The following is a 15,588-nucleotide window of genomic DNA, read 5'->3' on the forward strand; positions in this document are numbered from 1 at the left end:
ACCCCACCCCTAACTCCAAATCCAAGAAATTGAAAAAAAAAAACAAAAAAAAAGTTGTTCTCAAGATGTTATAATTTATTGTCATTATCAAATCGTTGTTTTCTTTAGATTATTTATGAAAATGTTTACTTTATTTGTTTTGCTTCATGTGACACAACTCATGAAAATGTAAAGGTCAAGTTATTAAGATATAAATCTTCAAGTTATTAAAATTTTTATTTTCCTCCTTTCTTGATATGTATTTATAAGTATAATGTTTGAATCAATAGTAAACCTCTTTTGATATGGAAATTGACAAAAATTTCACTAGTTTAGGAGCTTATTACTTAGATACATTCTAGTTTGTAATATTATGAATCTTTCCAGATTTTAGTACACTCAGATACATGTATTTTGGCATACATGATGTCAAAATTAGGTGTAATTTCTTCTAGATACACTGTATTCAAGTCAATTCTCATGTATATGAGATACATAACAAATCTCGCTCGCCACTGTATTCCAGCTGATACATGTGAATCATATTAGATGCATAGAGATACATGTATCTAGTGTGATTCGCATGTATCTGGGTTACATGATAATAACGCTTGACTCTCTCCCTATTTTAGTGTGTATGGTAGTAAAAATACATGTTTTTAGGTATATTTTTCTCAATATAAGATAGAAAACTCTTAATAATTGATAAAATACGTAATTATTTAATAAAAAAATAAATAAAATTAATATATATGATATAAATATATATATATCTACGTTCCAATACCTCTTATGGAAAATCTCAAATTTGAATCTCAAATTAACATACTAGAGTTAGTTTATTCATGTAGTTATATACTCTTAATTGAACAGAAATCTATTTTTTGAAAAATCCTGATTCTTATACTTTTGTGAATCTTGAATTGAAGCCGATCGATTATGTATAATATATATATATTATATTTAAAATTTCACTAAAAATATAATAAATGATAATATTTAATAATTTAATATATGTATATATATTTTTTTAAATCCCCCTACCCACCCCACCAACACATGCCACATGGGCTTTGGTACGGGAAGTGTCGCATACTAATTAGTTTTGAGAATGTTTTCTTACAATTATTATACATTATATTATACATGTCCCACGATGTGATTTTATATATTTGTGGGAACTTTCCATAGATTCTTTGCTTCATTCTTAAAATGTTAGTAAATCTTTTACACTAATAGTGCATACAATATATAGCATCTGAAATTACGTGCAATCAGTGGCGAATCTAGGATTTTTCGAATATGGGTGCACCAAGAAAAATATATTAAGTGGGAATTGATCCGAACATGGATGCACCAAGAAAAATGTATTAAGCGGGAATTGATCCTTAGTCCTCAAAGTCAAAAGCTCAATATTTAACCATGTGGACCAACTAGACTTTTTATAGTACAGGTGCAAGAATATAATATTATACAAATGTTAGAAAATATATACATAAAATATCTAATTTTACGAAGAGACCACGGATTTGGGTGCCCTATTTTTTGCACCTAAATTCGCCACTGCGTGCAATAGCTAATAAATCACATATGATATATAAATTGCAATAGGTAAATCCAACTCGATAATTAATGTTTCTCTACAATTGGCCAAGCAATTTCTTCATCATTATAAACCAATACTTCCACTCTTACAGTAAGAATAAAAAAAAAATTGTATTATTTTTAAGTTAATAAATCCATTAGAGACAGGTTACCCAACTCGATGATGTTTTCTATAATTGGCCATGCAATTTCTTCATTATTATATTTATTGACTCAATTAATTTTATTTATGTAGTGGTCCTAAAAATGTTCCCCTTTCCCTTATAAAGATACAAAATTCATAAACAATTATTAGTTATGCACCTTCTCATCAAATAATTTGTTGTTCTTTTCAATCTCGAGGAAAGTTCATAGAGATGACAAGACTATTAGTACTAGAATTTAATCGTGGAATAATCAGAGATTTTGAGTTCAAATCTGATTATGAAGTTGTCTTTAACAAAAGGTTATCCTCCCAAATGAGACTTTTTATTGAGGATTAATCAATTTCTAAGCGAGTATGATAATCGAATGAAAAAATAAAAAGAAAGAACAAAAGAATGATCAAAAGTTTTGCTAGTTATTCCTTTTTGGGACTATCGTAGAGTAAATGATCTTTTTTTTTTCTTATACCTTATAGACTATGTAGACTAAGCTTTAAAGACTAATTAATAAAAGATTTTTTGAGCAACTGAAAATCTTATAAAAATATATATTCAATAACAACTGTCTAATATTTCTTTGAAATAATAAGAGGTTACATGTTAATAACTCAATCAATTCTTTGAAAATATATTATATTACCTTCATTGGTAATAGTAAAAAATATCGGGCATATATTATTCTTGATATTTTTGTGTGTATATTTGTTAGCGCTAAAAGTTTTTTTGTTATAGTGTGTGTAACTGACTAACATGAATTGTGGTGAAATGGTTAAGATATCTTCATCTTTAATCAAAAATCTCGAATTTAAATTCTTGAAATAAAAAAAAAATATTAAAAGCACCATCCTCATAAAGAGCCTTCCAATCATGCAGCATGTCACGTATGAATTTGTCAGACACCAATACGAATATCAAACATAACGTGTAAGGAACCAAAAAGGAAAAAAACCAGGTGTACTTTATTTTCTTTGCTTTTTTGTATAGTCATATATGTTGAATCTTTGAGCAATGACATTAGCTAAAAGACATTTTCAAAAAAGAACCTTGAGGTGAAATTTCTCTGGACAAATCAATTATTGGTTCATGAGAAAGTTCACTAAATAAAAATTGAATATCCAAAATCTGATATTTTGTCAGCCTTTTTTCACATCAAAAGATAGAGTAATTTGGCTATCAAAAGCAAATTAAAAGAGAACTTTATATTATCAACCTGAAGAATTATCTTTTATTGTAAGTCAACTTAATATTATAGTGCAAAAATTCTAAACAATAGATGTACATCTTTAATTTATTATGAGATGATTCGAAGTATAGGAATCAAATTATCGAATTTTGGGTGTGAAATCATCGAACATAGAATTTTTTTTATAAGATTAATTAAAAGTATACGTACACTTAGTAATATAAAAGTATTATAAATTACAATAGTTAACTTAAACACATGAAAAAATTGCGGTAAAAACAAAATATACTACTTTGACTCTCCAAATTAAATAGTAACATCATATCGTAAAATGGAACGTTAAGGATTAGTCCTAATCTTGTTGGACAGAACTATCTGGTACTTATTACTGGTGAGAGGTGACAGATTTCCCAGAAAATTAATCGAAGTGCACGAAAATTGACGGCAGACACCGCAACTATAAAAATAAAACATTTTTATATCTCAATATTATTCAATGTGCATCCTAAAGTTTAGAAAGGATATGACAAAAAAAAAAGCTGAAATAAGAACTGAACATATTTGAGAAGATTTGTTGTCACACAAGAAGTTGAGAATCCATATAGAGAAATCCATATAGGTTAAAAAATAAAGCTACAAAAGCTTCCTTATATGTACCTATTATATATGATATCAAAATCTTGCTTTCTTTTGACTAAGAACTTATATTCAAGGTGTTTGGACTGCGATATGAAATCAGTGTTTGAACATGCGATTTCACATTAATTTCATCTCATAATAAAATACCACGAATGCAAACAATTGTACCAATATGACATACATATTCATGATTTTTAGCTTGTTGCTAACTAGGCCTAGCCATTGAGTCGAACCCAATCGAGCTCACTCCTCTATCGAGTTGTACCTACTAAGTGTCCCACGAGTATTTTGCGTTGATTATGTCCTCCCACCCACAAACAGACCTCATCTTCACATGTATCCCCACCACGCTACACCTCCAACTATGATAGTATTTGTATACGTTAAATATAAATTACTTTAGGATAATATTTTCTTGTTTACATATGAATTAATACAAAAATAATAATAATAATAATAAGAAACTCACTTATTTTCTAAAAAATATTTTTGAGAAAAGCATTTTCATTGAAAATGTTGTCATTCATGTTGAAATAACATTTATCAGCCACTTTTTGGTATTGGAGTTTTATATTTACAAATAAAACTTCATGATCATATCTTCGAATTTTACATGTAAAATTCAAAACATCACGATATATAATTGTTATTTTCCATTTATAAAAGCTAAAAATAATGTGAATTTTTTCGAAAATAAATATACGTGGGCCATGGGCTGTAATAGCATTTGGGTTCACAACTTGGGCTATTTTCAATAATCCTAATAATTCACTTAGTGGGCCGGGTAGTGATGGACACAAATAGCCCATTTAAGGAACACTATTTAAGACACAGCCCATTTAGCTTACTCTTTTAAACTTGGTCTAGGAACGCTCTGAGAAACATTATTTAAGATATAGCCAAAGAGCATTAATTTTTTGTAAGTTTAACCACTTCAAAATCAACTTTAGATTCGCGATAAATATTCTGATATCATGCGCTTCATCTAACACATAGCAAAATTCAACATCAAATTGACAATCTCGTTGCAAGACACGTTTCATTGGTTTAGTGTAAACATCGAGTGAAATGAACTTGCTCTTGTCTCTTGCTGTATTATTCATCACAACATTAACCTAATAATAAACTCAAATATCTCTTTAAGAAGAGGGAATATGTAAAATTCATTTGTTTCCAAGTCTTTTATGTGGAACATTACTTTTACACTTTATATTTTCATATATTGTTCATATATATATATAAAGGAAAATCTTGAACCCAACTTGAAATATTCAAGAACTAAAGTGAAATGTTCTTACATTGTTTGTCTTGTGCTAGTTGTAGGCAATGAACATTTTCCACTAGTAGAAAAAGACCTCTTCATACTAATAGGAACTTTTTGCAATGAACGCCCAAAGGAAGAACTCTTCATTGCTTTATACAAACTCGAATTTCTATCTCCTCTCTTTGAATTACTCGAACACCCTTGATCAATTTTCCTCGAATTCATCTCATTCATCTCGTTCATCGTGAGGTGAATCACTTGAGCAACAGAGGAATCCATTGAGACCGATCTTCGTGCTGGTTGTAGTTCATTGTTGATGATCTCCTTCACCCTATGTTGATCAACCAAATCACTAAAAACACGACCCCTTTTCCTCCTTCCATCAAGATTAACTCGTGCATTTTTCATCGATAAGTCCATCATTGATCTCCCTTCCTCCTCCTCCTCATCAAGATTCTCAACTACTCCACACCTCATTTCTTGATTATTCCCCTCTCCATCCAATTCAAGATCATCGTCTTGATCAACATCATTCGTACTAGAGCCATCATCACCTACACTAGTAATCGATACAACTTCCACAACATGATCCATTCGAGGGGAATTATCCATCTCGGATACAATAGGAGCACGACACAACGGGCAATTCTTGTGTGACCTTAACCAAGTATCAATACAAGGAATATGAAAAGCATGACTACATTTAGGCAACAACCTTAAACTCTCATCCTCCTCAAATTCAGTCAAACAAACAGAACAATCACTCCCATCAATCAAAAACTCATCTTTTTTATACTTAAACACTGAAATTGAATCAATAACATCTTGTCCAAGTCCCACAGTGCGAATATACCAAATCGGATGATCCAAAATTGGGCCCAAATTCTCATCTATAACAAAATCCTCTCTAGTTTCATCAAATTGTGAAACATTATTTCTCCCAATTGATCTTGAATTTGACCTATTCCTCTTAAGTATAATCATATAACATATGAACATAAAAAAAGCCCCAAACATACAAAGCATTATGATAAAATAAGAAGGCATATGATATTTTTCACTTGTCACATTAGGGAGAGGAGGAGGAGGAACAGATGTATCATCATCTCCACAATCATTTGTACAAACATATGCTGTACAACTCAAACATTTAACACTTTTTTGTATATCAAATAGATGTTCTTCTAACATCCTTCTATTAAAAAAAGCCATCAAATCAAACAACAAGGTAGAACATAAGCACAACACCTTTATGGTTACCTTAAAATTTTCAAGAAACTATGATTTTTTTTTCAAGAATTTGATGACCCTTTTCTTGGATTCTACAATACCTTAAGATTTTCAAGAAACTATGAAAAAAAAATGGTACCTTTTTTCTTGAATTTTCATGGGAAGATGAATAGAGTATCTTAGTGTAAAAACAAGAAAATTGGAATCATTTTCTTGGATTTTTACATCTCATGTACACTAAGATTTGCTAAGATTTTTCACTTTGGTTTTTATTTTTTTTGGTTTGAGGATTGAAGGAATTAATTAAGGGGAAATTTACTAGAAATTTCTGTATTTTGGAGTATTTGTGATAAGTCAATAAGGACTTTTAACGTGCTATACGCGTTAATTAAAAAAAAATAAAAATTGTGGGGCCTTACATCACATAAAAGTCCAAGAGATGACTAAAGTGAAAAAAAAAACAAAATTGATTGAGTTTTTTTTTTTTGGTTTGTGTATATCTAGTTATACACAACGTAAGTGTTACTACACGTGTAAGATGAAACCTACCTCAAGTCTCACCGCAGAATTATGAAGTAAGTATTAAATAAGGATGACAACTAGTGAAAATAATGGGATATGTGTGAAGATTTAGAAGTGAAAACGGGCGATTTGCTTGTTGTCAAGACTCGAGATTATTGAAATTTGCAAATGGCCACTAAAATAAATTTAATTAGGTTTTAAAGTAATAATTTGCTAATTACGATTCGTAGCTATATGTTTGAGAGAGGAGGGAGGAGAGAGCGAGCGAGAGAGGGTAGAGAATGGAGAGAAACGAATAGTATATGTATATTGTCAGATAATTGTATATATGTAATTAGTATACATATGTATTGTATATCTGGCGAGCGAGATTGGAAGAGGGAGGAGAGAGGCTAGCGAGAGAGGGGAAGGAGTGGAGAGAGACTAATTATATTTATATATCTATCATATAATTTGTATATGTATAAAAGAGGAGAGGGGTGAGAGAGAGGAAGAGAGGAGAGAGATGATGTAATTATAGCTAAAATTAAGTTGTGAGTGATAATTAATAAAAATTATAACTATGTTAACTAATTAACTAGTATATATTTATTTATCAGTATAATTTCCTTAGACATTTAATTCCATCCTCTGTATCAATTATTGAAACTCGAAAGACAAATTAATGCGTAGATTTTTGGCAAATGAAGATTATAGACATAAAAAGATTTGCTACTATGAAAAGAGAGATTTAGGTTAGGTAGTTTATGAATGAGTTTTCAACTACATTAGCATTTAGCAAGTTGTTTGACATAAAAAACATAATATATGGTCATTATAATTTGTGAATCTTTAATCCTTAAATACAATTCGATTGTTATTTATAAATCATGAATTCAAGGGAAAATAATATATGTATATATTGAAAGTTTTTGATGAAATGATACTGAATAATATTATTATTGTAGAAGGGTGTGAATATGAAATACCATCACCCTTTAGGAAGATAGTTAAGCAAAATTAATGAGGGAAATGTTAAAAGAGCTCCATTAGATATAATGTGTAACAACTGAATTTATTACGTGTACACTCAAAGGATAGCGATTACGAATTTTCTTGTTATAAAAAAACACTTAAAAGATGGTAGATTATCACTTTCATTTATTTTTAAAAAATTTAATCATGGATAACTTTGTGTGAAGATGTGAATTGTTCAAAGCTTTAGTTAATCTCACATGATAAAGTAGGTAATCTTTCTTAATTTTAAATTAAATGTTTGGACCATTTATAATATGGTAGGTTATCTACTTTTTCAATCCTTGGAAAATGTCCAAATGTAACCTTTAACTTTTTTAATTGTCTGAATTTACAAGTGCTCAAAGCTTTTAGCTTCCTATTTCCGTTTTAGCAAATCAAAAGATTTTATTACATATTATTATTATTATAAAGTAATTATATAAAGTATTAATTAATTTTTTTTTTATAGAAAATGTATAATTACAAAAAATATCAACTATCCAATCGATATATGTCAAGTAAAAAGAAACGGAAGGAGTATATTCTTCTCAAAAAGGAAAAAAAAGAGCAATTAAAGTAGCAAATGGTTGCATTCAATGCTACTGCAAGACCTTTTCTGGTCAAATTATTTTACTTCATAGTGACTAAATTTTCCAAAAAATCGTATACATCGGTCCCTCATTCATTTGTCTAACAGAATAAAAGCAAGCAAAAACGAAATGAGCGCTTCACGCTATTTAATTTGAGGTGGTCCAACTCATTCATTCACAAATTTTACGTTCATGTCACATCAATATATTGAAGAAAGGAAAAATTAATATGTTAGTTAATCGAATTCTAAAACACACACAAAAAAAAAAAGTTTAATGACTTTATCGAATTATCTAACTTGACCTTTGGCCCATGGCAAATAAATGTTCAAGTTAATTAAGTTGTAGATCCAAGTATTTGAGGTGATAAAAATGGCTTTTAACTAAACTTATTTTGGTGAATAGAGTTATCTGATACTTATTATTGATGAGAGGTGATAAATATTTCATAAAATTAATTGAGGTGCACGAAAACTCACTACGGTCATAAAGAAAATGGCTTTCCACAAAATTCACCCCTTCATTAAGCCAAAACATACAATAATATTTAAGAATGGATGAGTTATAAAAATCAATAGTGTAATTATTATTTTTATATAGTATTAGTGAATTTTAAATATGCACTAGCAAGTTGAGTATTATTTTATCAGATAAATTAATATTCAGTAAGAGATTTACATAGTCAAAGTTAGAAAAAGAAAAACAATTTTTGAGATCTAAATTGAATCTCCAAACAAATTTTTAATTTCAAATTAATTTGATTTATCAATGATTTCAAATACTGTCTTTATTTCACAAACTTAATTAATGTTCCAACTTCCATCGGTCCTTATTATTTGTCGTTTAAATAGCCAAACAAATTAAGTCTAAATTAATAATTGTTACTTTAAAAAACAAAGACGATAAGATAGGGATAAGACTACGTACACAAACAATAAGTTATAGGATTATGTTTCTCTATTTTCACAAGATAGGAATAAAGACTGCGTACACAATACCCAACCTATTTCATAATCCTATAACTTTCAATTTGTCTTTCCATGAATTAATAACAAATAAAGACAAATAGAATCTTTTTTTTTTTCAAAGCAAATGGAATATATTGACTCTAAATATTTCTTTAATATAATCTTTGGTTATAATCAGAGGCAAAGAATTTCTTCCTATGCTTACACGCATCTTATATTAAAAGAATATATATATGTTAGAAAACTAAAACGTTATCCAACCAACCAGATTGTGCCACTTCATCAGAAATGTGGGTCCCACTAATCCTATCAACCAATCAAAAACCTTTGATCATTTTGACAAACTCCCCTTATATCCAACAACTACCATCAACCAACTTTCTTGAATTCTTGACATATTTCATCAATTTTTTTGCAAAATTTAGCCAAAAAAATTCAAGAATTTGGGATGATGGCAGGATGGTTGATGAATAACCAAAAGCTAAGTCCTATGGGGTTGATGATCAACAAAGATGAGATGAATTATGTGTTTGGCCAAAAACAAAAATCAAGTCTTGATTTTCTTATGCAGAATTGTGACTTGCCTCCACCTCTCAAGGTGTTTTCTGGCCCTGATATGAATGATGATAATGTTAAGGAGGCGAATATAGAGGTTAGACAAGAACTAGGGAGTGATAGGTTGGAGGTTCTAAAGGCGTTGAGACGATCACAAACACGAGCAAGAGAGGCAGAGAGGAAGTACCTGGCATTGCAGAAGGAGAAGGAAGCTCTTTCGAATTTGATGTTGGATGAATCAGCGCGAGCTCTTGCTTATAGGAACTGGATCAAAGTTCTTGAGTTACAACTCCTGCAGCTAAAAACACAAAAACAGCAGAAACAGCAACAGCAGCAATATGAACATGTTGATAAATGGAACAGAACAAAAGAAGATGAAAATGGTACAAATGGTGTAACATGGCTCATAGCAGTTGCTTTCTGTTTAGGCATAGCTGCAATTGGTTACAGATACCTCCTTTGACGGTGGACGGGTCAAAAAGGCACACGATACCAAAGCAGACAATACGTGTCATTGGCTTGGGCTATGCCAGACTTGTTCATCATTTTGTTTCTTTTTTCTCATACTCTGAATTGCTTTTCCTTCTCACATCCACATTGTTTTGCAGTTGAGAAGGTTAGCTTTTCAATCATGTTGTATATATAGAATTAACCAAATGCCACAAAATTAGACAGAAACTTTGTATAAGTTGTAATAGAGACATTTAACTATAGACAAGAAAAGGGTTCTGAAGACACAAACATAGATATGTATAGACATAAAAAGCTCTTGGTTACATACTCGGTGCAATTTTTTTACATGAACACGCTTACATAAACTATGGTTCCCTATTTCTCATGTAATGGACCGGTGAACAGACCTCAAATGATCATAGCAATTATCACTGGTGTCAAAGAAGAGCAAGCAAACCCAGCAAACATGTTTCCCACACTTACACTCGATATGATTGCAGCCATCCACCTTCTCAATTGTAAATCTGCAAACGGGACATTTCTTTACATTGTCTTTCCCCTTGGACCATTCCTCTAGAGAGCAATCTGGGTCGTCTTTAACCTTCTGGTACGTCTCACAGGAGAGGTAAGGATGATACTCCAGGTGGCAACTCGTACATGTCTCCACATAGCATGCACCACAGGCAAAAGGTGCACCAACCATATCGGGATCTGCAATGCGATAAACTGAAGGGCAATCTGGTGAGGGGCAAAAGCGGTAGGTACTACCATTGGCTGCCACAAAAGCCCCCAAAGAAGCCCTGAAAAGTTCTTCCAACTTCTCAATTGACAATAGAGACTTCAAATCAGCAAGCAAGATGGGTTCCGCACAACCTTGATGAAGACAGCACATGGGGAAACCTTCCCGGCTTTTGATTGCAGACTCACACTGCTCTAGCAAGCATGTCCGACAGAATACATGGCAGCAAGCTTCAAGTTTATAAGGATCCTCCAGTTCACACAAGCAAACAGGACAGTCAGCATCATCTCCTGTCGTTTGAATTGGAAAACTTCTTTGAGCGATTTCAGAGATTATGTCCTCAACGCTTTGCTTCATATCTTTAGTACCATTGATATAGATGCAATGGCGCTTTGTGTTCAGAGAGAACTCTGCCCCAGGCACCTTTTCTTTAAGTGCACTAAGGTCTGGTCCAAATGTCTGAACAACTCTTTTCATCAGGTCATGAGGTAAAAGTCCTCCACGAAGATGCACCTCAAGTTGTTTATTTTCATGTAGCGCCAGAAGGGAACCAATAAATCTCTGTTGAGCCCTATCAACATTGTCTAAAGAACCAAAGATACTAACAAGCAAGCTATGCTTGTCAAAATAAATATAGGTTCCTGTCTCCCGTTGAATTGTCCTCATAATGTTGCTTCCTTCTCGAGAGAACAGAAGTTGAACAACCTTCGGAGTAATATCCACATGATCTACAATCTTGCCTTTCATAAGTTGCTCCAGTGGTCTTCTCAAATCTGCCACAACTTTGGTGGCAGTGGCAGATATCCTAACTGTACAGGAACCGTTATCATTTCTCTGTAGCTCGCATTTCCCAACTGCAAAACAATCACAAGTTTCACTCAGCTACCAATTAAATAAATCCATATCCGACTTCTGAAAAAAAAATTCTTCTGAAATAAGAGTCACTTCTTAAACTATAAATAACATTGAAGAGACACGAAAGGTTGCAGAAGAATCCCCTCACTAACCCTTTTGGATTCTCTAATTTTTCTCCTCCCCCAATCAACCAACACAAAAATCGAGAGCATATTTCAACAAGCCCATCTTTTCTCTTTGGAGAATTTTCGAGATAAAAGACAACAGAGTTTCACATCAACCAACAATCTGAGCACCACAAATAAGATTTAAAATAGTGCTATAGGAATGTAAACAACAATATATAAAGTAGTCAACAAACCGAGCGTATAAACCAGAACATTTCAGGTTCAGTTTAAAACAAAATCCGGCACTTCACTTAAGCAACCTAGTTTGACAGACATAATTGTAAAGAAGATATATAAAAATAAGTAAGCACAAGATACCCTTTCTTCGGCGGAGGCTAGCAAGTAAAGAATCCAACTGGTTCCTGATGACATGATAAACTGCTGCAGGACAGGAAACAGAGCTGTGAAACAGTCGCTCACATCTTATTTTCTGCCAGGGAAGGCATCCAGGCAAAACCATGCCGTCGATTTGCTCCAAGGCCTTGGCTGCTTCAAGATGAAGAGATCCATCAAATATTATAGCTGCTTTTGCGAAATACTCAGTTAGTTTCGGCTGGAAGACCTGGACACGAACAGAGTTAACAAACGGAACCTTTTTAGGCATGAAGGGAGATATTTCTTTCCGAAGTGCTTCTTCACAAGTAGCTATGGGAGGATTTTCTACAGAATCTCCTCTCACCAAGAAGAAATCCAGAATTCTCCTATTTGTTGTTGCCCTTAACACCTCAAGTATCTCTGTCTCAGCAATGTCCCTATCAAGTCTAGCAATGACTATGTTGTCAGGGTTCTTATCGCTTGCCTCACAACGGATGACATTTCCACCAATCATGAGATCAGAGATGTCATCTAAAATTAAAGGAACATCCATAGGGTCGCATCTCAGAAAGCCTACTCCTTTACTGTACCTACGAGGCCAAGAAACTTTAGCTTTGAGAACTGAGCGAAACATCTTTTGATCACTACTGTGTATGCTCCTGGATGGAACCATTTTCAGAAAGCCACCATTAAATTCCACTTTATTTAAGAATGTAGCCTGTTCTGCAGCATCAGGGGTAAGAAATTTTACTGTGCCCCACTTGTTCTCCTCTTTGTCCTGGCCCATTCCAGAGTACTTGTGCACCATACAAATATTACCAGATGTGGCTCTCTCCAAACACATCAGCAATTCCTTGTCATCAATGGCATTTCCATTTGACGGAAATATGTCCACAGTCAAACATCTCTTCTCAAGCTCCAAATGCTTTATCACAGCACCAGCTCCGAAGAGAGCAACAGAGGCCGAAGCTGCTGATCCTCCATTGAATAGACATTTCTCTAAGCATTCGTTCCGCAACAGCTTACTTTCATACTCTAGAGCATCATTTACCTGGAATGTAACACTCTCCATGTCTCTCGAAGAAGCATATAAAAGAACCTCATTCTCATCAACATTAACTTGAATGCCTATCCTTTCATCCTTATAAGAAGTTCTAATGCGCGAGACAAGATTGTTAATGCTACTGTTAGATTTTCCACAAAATCTTTTGAGTAGCACGACTCCAAAGCCTGTCAAAACCTTCTTTTCTAACTTTAGTGCATCCATCTTCAGAAAATCAAACAAAGGAGCAGGAGTGAGGCTAACAAGAGAACTAAACTCAAATGCAGTAACACAGACCAGATACTCGTTAGCTGATGCAAGGACATCCCCAAAGACTACCCAACGTGGTCGTTGGCCGAAATTCAAAAGCGAACAGGAAGGATGTAGTTGGACACACTTCCCAGATAGCGCAACCTCATAACCAAGCTGATCATAACCTGAGTACACAGCAACATTTTCCGCAAGTGAAGAAAGAATTATACTTTGCAATACTTCGTCACACTTGTTATGCACTTGAGGATGCCAGCGCCAGTAACTGGCTAAGATCATATTTAGCTCATTCTGAAGGCAGGCTTCCATTTCCAGCACTGTCTCATGGCATCTTCTCATGGATTTGGCATTGATACTATTATCCCAACACCAGCTATTCTTCTTTTCCCTAGGCACAATCTCCCATTCCCTGTAAACAGATAGTAAAGTAAAGAGGTCCCCACTTGGATGGCAAAATTGCACCTTGCGGCAATCAGATTTTAGTTTGTCTCCTTCAGAACCAACCCTACAGAAAATGCTGCTGGAATTTGCCATAACGGCAGCAAGCGCAACACCTTCTTTACCCAAACGTTGATCAAAGCAACTGAGGATCATTTTTCCCAACCGAGGTTCAATACCCAACTTCACCAGTTTTAGTCCTTCTGCAGTTAATTCATATGAAGCATCATCTCTTTGTGTAACAGCTCCTAGTTGAACCAGATTTCGGGTGGCCATCTCAATAGCTTTGGGTTTCGGTGCATCAACAAAATCAAAATCCTGCACATTCTTGATACCTAAAGCAAGAATCCTCAGCACTGCAACACCAAGATGAACTTTCCGAATTTCAGGTTCCTGATGACGAGGCATATCCTCAAAATCACTTTGAGAGTACAGCCTGAAACACTTTCCAGGTTCAGTTCTCCCTGCACGACCGGCTCTTTGGTTAGCAGAACTTTGGCTCACACTGCATATCCTGAGAACATTCATGCCAGAGCCAGGTTCAAACCTGCTTTCTTTAACCATGCCAGAATCAACAACATATTTGACACCAGGGATTGTCAGTGATGTCTCAGCTAGATTGGTGGTGAATATAACCTTTCTCTTCCCTGGATAGGAGAGAAACACTCGGTTTTGGTCATCATAGGATAACTTGCCATGCAAAGGTAAAGCAATGGCCAGTGGTGCTTTAAACTGCTCACAAGCCCACTCAACTTCACTCTGAGATGTCAAGAAGGCTAAAATAGCTCCCGCTCCCTCAGTTCTATCGATCTCAGTCACCATCTTGATAACATCGTGGACATAAGAGGCAATTGCACCTACAGCATGATGGGCATCATCTTCACAGGGAACATACTTTATATCAACCGGAAAAGTCCTACCCGCCACATGGAAAGTTCCACAACCAAAGAAGTAGCCTGCAAGCTGGTTTGCATCAACTGTGGCAGACATAATAATAAGCCTCAGATCAAACCTCTGATGAAGTAGTTTCTTAATCAACGCTAAAAGAAGATCGGTGTTAAGGCTTCTTTCATGTGCCTCATCGACTATGATGCATGAAATGTTGGACAAAGTCTTGTCGCCCATATAGTGCTGTAATAGGCAGTGATCTGTCATAAAAATCACCTTTGAATCAAACTGCTGACAGGATGAATGTGGTGGATTACAGGAGATCGAGCAATCATCATAGCACTCCTGGCTTTCCTCTCTAACTCTACTTGCTAAAGAATTGGCAGCAAGTTTTCGAGGCTGAGTGCAAACTATAGAACCAGTGCCAGTTATTCCTGAATCAGCAAGGAATTGCACTAGTTGTGTACTCTTTCCGGATCCAGTCTCCCCAACCAAAACAGTCACCTAAAACATAACCATCAAAAAAATTTAATCACCATCACATGGAGCCCCTAAAAAAGAGATATCATCCCATTCAAATCACCAAGGATGCATACAAACAGACACAAAAGCTCATAATCAAAATCATCCACTATTGAAAAGTCAATTATGAATAACATATTTGTATACTCAAATTACTTTTTTAATGAAGATATAATCAAATTACTAAATTAAGAACAATAATACAAGGGGGGGGGGGGGGGGGGT

At 33.9% G+C, this 15,588-nt stretch overlaps 3 protein-coding genes across 3 annotated transcripts in view; 1 reads left to right on the top strand and 2 right to left on the bottom strand.

Annotated features, from left to right (window-relative positions):
* Positions 1-4,613: 4,613 nt before the first annotated feature.
* LOC107061636 (putative RING-H2 finger protein ATL53) lies at positions 4,614-6,391 on the bottom strand. Its single transcript, XM_015311249.1, has one exon. It carries the CDS (start codon positions 6,023-6,025, stop codon positions 4,844-4,846), a length of 1,182 nt encoding a protein of 393 aa, XP_015166735.1. The 5' UTR covers positions 6,026-6,391; the 3' UTR covers positions 4,614-4,843.
* A 3,179-nt stretch (positions 6,392-9,570) lies between these two features.
* On the top strand, positions 9,571-10,137 carry LOC107061626 (uncharacterized). The gene has a single exon (XM_015311219.1). It carries the CDS (start codon positions 9,571-9,573, stop codon positions 10,135-10,137), a length of 567 nt encoding a protein of 188 aa, XP_015166705.1.
* A 248-nt stretch (positions 10,138-10,385) lies between these two features.
* Positions 10,386-15,588, bottom strand: part of LOC102585171 (putative uncharacterized protein At4g01020, chloroplastic) — a 7,674-nt gene continuing 2,471 nt past the window's right edge. The window contains exons 2-3 of the mRNA XM_006353135.2: positions 12,207-15,345; positions 10,386-11,720 (exon numbers count right to left, since the gene is read on the bottom strand). Coding sequence (XP_006353197.1) covers positions 10,510-11,720; positions 12,207-15,345 — 4,350 coding nt within the window. The 3' untranslated portion in view covers positions 10,386-10,509. The remainder of the gene's footprint in view (positions 11,721-12,206; positions 15,346-15,588) is intronic.

The sequence above is a fragment of the Solanum tuberosum genome, unplaced genomic scaffold, assembly GCF_000226075.1.
Source record: "Solanum tuberosum cultivar DM 1-3 516 R44 unplaced genomic scaffold, SolTub_3.0 scf00152, whole genome shotgun sequence".
Classification (NCBI taxonomy): Eukaryota; Viridiplantae; Streptophyta; class Magnoliopsida; order Solanales; family Solanaceae; genus Solanum; species Solanum tuberosum.

Bases quoted from the DNA above. Each gene is read 5' to 3' on its own strand.
- LOC107061636 (XM_015311249.1), bottom strand. From the start codon at position 6,025: ATGGCTTTTTTTAATAGAAGGATGTTAGAAGAACATCTATTTGATATA.
- LOC107061626 (XM_015311219.1), top strand. From the start codon at position 9,571: ATGGCAGGATGGTTGATGAATAACCAAAAGCTAAGTCCTATGGGGTTG.